At 26.7% G+C, this 5,247-nt stretch overlaps 2 protein-coding genes across 2 annotated transcripts; both read left to right on the plus strand.

Annotated features, from left to right (window-relative positions):
* Positions 1–783: 783 nt before the first annotated feature.
* LOC133833991 (protein FAR1-RELATED SEQUENCE 5-like) lies at positions 784–1,584 on the plus strand. Its single transcript, XM_062263540.1, has one exon. The coding sequence runs from the start codon at positions 784–786 to the stop codon at positions 1,582–1,584; it is 801 nt and encodes a 266-aa protein (XP_062119524.1).
* Positions 1,585–1,725: 141 nt separating this feature from the next.
* On the plus strand, positions 1,726–3,393 carry LOC133834004 (protein FAR1-RELATED SEQUENCE 9-like). Its single transcript, XM_062263545.1, has 4 exons — positions 1,726–2,934; positions 3,017–3,115; positions 3,199–3,258; positions 3,340–3,393. The coding sequence occupies exons 1-4, from the start codon at positions 1,726–1,728 to the stop codon at positions 3,391–3,393; spliced, it is 1,422 nt and encodes a 473-aa protein (XP_062119529.1).
* The last annotated feature ends 1,854 nt before the right edge of the window (positions 3,394–5,247 follow it).

Raw genomic sequence — 5,247 nt, forward strand, 5'->3', positions numbered from 1 at the left:
AAAATAAGTTAACGGAGCTTTTAATTCTTTCTCCTAAATTAATATTAAATTTAACATTAATATCTGACTTTTCATATTCATATTAACATTAAATAATTAATTTTTTTCCTTCTCCTATTTTTATGCAGAAGAAAACGTTCTTTCTTTTCCTTCCTCCTATTTTTTTTTGCAGAAGAACGCATTCTTTCTTTTCATTGCTCCTATTTTATTATAGAAAATTACAAGTAAGTAACATTTTTTTATAAATTATTAAAGATATGCTACTGTGTATATTAAGTGTATATACTTCTTTTTTTTTTCTTTTATGATTCTACCGAAATTTGTCATATATTAAGTCTACGGTTCATAAATTTTTTTTAAGTCTATGGTTTCATCAATTTTAAATTATTAAAGATATGCTACTGTATATTAAGTCTACGGTTTCATCAACGTTTTTTTTTTCATTATTTGTCATATATCTATAACATGATTACTTGAATTATTTTATATTAATTAATATTTATTTAAAAATTAATTTTGCTGATATGGAATTTTTTTCTTTGATGCAAGCTTTTGTTTTTATTTATTTCTCATATACCATGCTAAGTTAGTTGATATTATCTTAACTAATGAAATATCTTCTTCAAAATGTTGTTTTATTATTTTCTTTCTACTGTATAATAGCAAAAATAAATTCATTTTTTCTACATGTAAGATTAATTTTAGCATATCTTCTATTTTAAACATATATAAATTAACATCTGATTTTTAAAAAAAATAATAATAAATATCGATACAGATGATATGGAAGGACATTCCAACAATCAAAGTAATAAAGACCAAGAAGTTACAATTGATGGTGCAGCAAAAATAAAGCAGATTCATTCCAACATTCCTGATGAAGAGATACCAAAGGTTAGTATGGAATTTGAAACTGAAGAACAAGCTTACAATTTTTATAATGTTTATGCTTATAAAGTTGGATTTAGCATACGAAGAAGCAAAGGGCATAAGGATAATAAAGATGGAAAAGTAAAAGATAGAACTTTTTGTTGCTCATGTGAAGGCTTTCGCAAAAAAGATAAACGATATGATAATGTGAAATGTCATCGTGCTGAAACAAGGTTTGGTTGTTTGGCGAGGATGAAGATAAAACTTCATCAATTTGGAAATTATCAAGTTGTTGAATTCTATGCGGACCATACACATATGACTTCAAGCCCTAGTAAGAGCCACTTACATAGGTCACAAAGAAGAATAACCCCTGCTCAAGCATCTGAAATTGAATTGGCTGAGAATTCAGGAATTGCTCCTAAAGCTAGTATGGAACTAATGATTAGGTTAGCTGGTGGACATGAAAATCTTGGATTTATTTTGGATGATTGTCGGAATTATATATGCACCAAAAGAACAATTCAAATGCGTACAGGAGATACAGGTGGTGTTCTTGAATATCTTCAACAGATGAAGTCAAAAGATCCAAAAAAAATTTATGCTTTGCAAGTGGACAAAGATGATTTGTTAACGAATATTTTTTGGGCAGATGCACACATGATGGCATCATATCATAACTTTGGTGATGTTGTTTGCTTTGACACAACCTAGCGAAAAAATCATGATTGCCGGCCTTTTGCTATGTTCGTTGGGGTAAATCATCATAAACAAACCACTATATTCGGGGCTGCATTGTTATATGATGAAACTACTGCAACCTTTATGTGGTTATTTGATACTTTTGTAGCAGCAATGTCAGGGAAAAAACCAAAAACTATTCTTACTGATCAAGATGCAGCAATGGCAAAGGCATTAAGATCCCAATGGCCAGAGACTTATCATCGCTTATGCATTTGGCATATGTATCAAAATGCAGCAAAACACCTGAGTAGTGTTTTTGAAAGATTTTGTGAATTTGCTACGGATTTTGGAAATTGCATATATGAATATGATGAAGAATGTGAATTCATTGAGGCTTGGGGGAACATGCTTGGGAAATATAATCTTGAAAATAATGATTGGTTGGCAAAACAATTCGAGTTGAAGGAGAAGTGGGCACTTGTATATGGAAGAGAGACTTTTTGTGCAAATATGACTACTACTCAACGAAGTGAAAGCATGAATAATGTACTTAAAAAGTATGTTAGCTATCAACACACGTTGTTGCGTTTTTTCAAACATTTTGAGAGGTTAATTGATGATCGTCGTTATGAAGAGTTAAAAGCAGATTTTAGAGTAAGTCAACGCAATTTAGCACCATCTCTCCCAATTGAAATTTTGAATCATGCAGCATATGTGTATACCCCTGCAGTGTTGAGAATGTTTGAGGTTGAGTTTTCAAAGGCTTATAACTGTGCTATGGAATTTTGTACTGAGCTAGGAGCAGTGACAGAGTATAAGCTTACTCCTAATGGTAAGTATTTTCACCACACAGTTAAATATGACTCTTCAATTGATGGAGCGATATGTAGTTGCAAGAAGTTTGAGTTTGCAGGAATATTGTGCTCACATATTCTTAAAGTATTTTCCTTTCGTAATGTTTTGAAAATACCTTCTCAATACATTTTAAAGAGGTGGACAAAGCATGCGAAGATTGGAGCTACAGGTAGTACATCTGAGATTAAACAGGGAGATGATCCTAAAGCATGTTTGGCAATGCGTTATCAAGATTTGTCGAGATCTTACACTCATATTGTAACAAGAGCATCAGAAACTGAAAAAGCCTATAAAGTTGCTAGAAATGTCTTTAAAAAACTTTGGGATGATGTTGATGCATGTTTGAGAGAAGAAAGAATTGAAAGTAAAGAGGAGAGTCATACTACCTTTGGAATTGATACAACAGTAAAAGGTATAAAAACAAAAAATAAGAGAATTTGTGGTAGCTCTTCTCGTCCAAAGAATTCTCTTGAGAAGATGTGTAAGAAAACCAAAGTTTCCAAAAAAAAATCGTCTACGAAACAGGTATTTATTCTTGATTTATTTCACTTTATTTTTTCAATTATATAATTTTACAATATCAAAATTTACATATTTTATCTTATAGGTATCACCAAACTTTAACAACAACGATCAAGTCAATAACTATATGCCAGATTCTCAACCAGATTTGTCATTCTCCACAACTTCATTTAATCTTAACCATGTAATATATTATATTTTTTTATTAACTTATTTTATCAAGAGTTATGTTTATATATAGATAATATTATATTTTATTTTCTACAGATTGGTATGACACCTAAAAATTCAAGTATAGGAACAAGCATGACTGAATTGCTCTTACAGGTATATTGACTTTCAATAATAATCATAAATGATGTATATTTTTTAATTGTTACTTATAAAATTATAATTATGCATATACAGGCTGAGTCTACATCTTTTGGATTTGAAGGTAACCAATTTTTCAAGAATATATAAGGATTTGGTTTGTTGGAGTTGGCTATTTTCGAAGCCTAAAATTGGTTGACTTATTCGAAATTTAATTTCTAATTGTGATTCTATCGGATACTTATTAAATTCGGAGTGCTATATTTTTTATGATTAGATTTTAACTATTATAAGGATTTTGAGAACAATAATATTCATATGGTTTTCAATTTTGTTTATTATCAAAGTCATTAATAATTTTTTATATAATATTAAATTTATTAGTAACTCGTGCAACATATATATATCCACCCAGCAAACAATGGTAGCTATTAAGCAAAGAGATAAAGGAAGATGAAAGTGATATAAAAAATATTGCTTTATCTTCAAGAAAATCACTAATACATAAACCACTAATACATAAATATGTATGTATAAGATGAGCATGAACGTTCAAGCTAAATATGGTCACTCCTTTTTTATCTTTTGTATTTATTTATTTAGTTTTTGTATATATCATTTTAATTAGTATTTATTTTGTATAACTTAATTATTATGATTTTGACTAGATGAAATTGACTGGAATATGATATAATGGCAGAGATAATTTGTTTGTATTCTTTTGCAATAAAATAGGAGCAAAGAAAAGAAAAAATGTTTTCTTCTGAAAAAAAATAAAAGAAGGAAAAAAAATTGATTGTTTAATCTTAATATGTTACTTAAGATATTTTAAAAAAAATAAGAAAACGTTATTTACTTGTATTCTTCTGCAAAAAAAATAGGAGGAAGGAAAAGAAAGAACGTTTTCTTCTGCATAAAAATAGGAGAAGGAAAAAAAATAATTATTTAATGTTAATGTGAATATGAAAAGTCAGATATTAATGTTAAATTTAATATTAATTTAGGAGAAAGAATTAAAAGCTTCGTTAACTCATTTTAACGTTATCAAGCAAATTAATTATCTGTTAAATAAATAAATGATGTGTCTCAAAATTATTGGTGAGACAGGGAGGAGACAGTAAAATAGGGACAGCTGATTTTTTTTCCCATTGGACTTGGCCTTACCATTACCATTCTTCTATTTTCATTACTGACAACTAAACGTTACCTACCTATGTTCGTGACCATGAGTAGTTTTTCTTTTAAAAAAATTACAAATACAAAACATTAAGAATTTGAGAAATTCTCTAGTAGTCGTGTATCCCTTTGGGTTTCGGTACGTGTATAATAAGAATCTCAATTTTTTTTATATGTGTATACATTGTAGTTATAGTTGACATCCCACAAATTTAAAAAAATTTCGAATAATTTAAGATGAAAAAATAAGGTTGGAACAATTCCTTGCGACAAAAAAATTTGAATCCTAAAACAAATTCGGAATATCTCTTCTATATAAAAAGTATGAAGATAACAGAAATTCTTGATTTTAACGGTTTATTTTATTAACTTTACTGGAATATTTTAAATATTTAATGAAATATACATTTAAAACTAACTTAAAAATAAATATTTATTAATTATATTAATATAAATTTAAATATTATAAAATATCATTATTATAATAATATTTAATATAAGACTACATATATAATAATTATATAAATTTAAATTTAAATTCAAAAGTTATAAACTATCATTATTATAATAATATAATATAAAACTAGATATCTAATAATTATTTTAATATAAATTTATATGTTATAAAATATTATTATGATAATAATATATAATCTTAATTTTTTATTAATTATATTAATATGAATTCAAATATTATAAAACATTAACATTATAATAATATTTAATATAAGACTATATATTTAATACTTATATTAATATAAATTTAAATATCATAAAATATCATTATAATAATATATAATACATCATTTTTATTTTTATTAAAAAAAT

Source organism: Humulus lupulus, chromosome 1, assembly GCF_963169125.1.
Source record: "Humulus lupulus chromosome 1, drHumLupu1.1, whole genome shotgun sequence".
Taxonomy (NCBI): domain Eukaryota; kingdom Viridiplantae; phylum Streptophyta; class Magnoliopsida; order Rosales; family Cannabaceae; genus Humulus; species Humulus lupulus.

Bases quoted from the DNA above. Each gene is read 5' to 3' on its own strand.
- LOC133833991 (XM_062263540.1), top strand. From the start codon at position 784: ATGGAAGGACATTCCAACAATCAAAGTAATAAAGACCAAGAAGTTACA.
- LOC133834004 (XM_062263545.1), top strand. From the start codon at position 1,726: ATGTCAGGGAAAAAACCAAAAACTATTCTTACTGATCAAGATGCAGCA. The intron at 2,935-3,016 runs GTATTTATTCTT...TTTATCTTATAG, and splicing joins AAAAATCGTCTACGAAACAG to GTATCACCAAACTTTAACAA. The intron at 3,259-3,339 runs GTATATTGACTT...ATGCATATACAG, and splicing joins TGACTGAATTGCTCTTACAG to GCTGAGTCTACATCTTTTGG.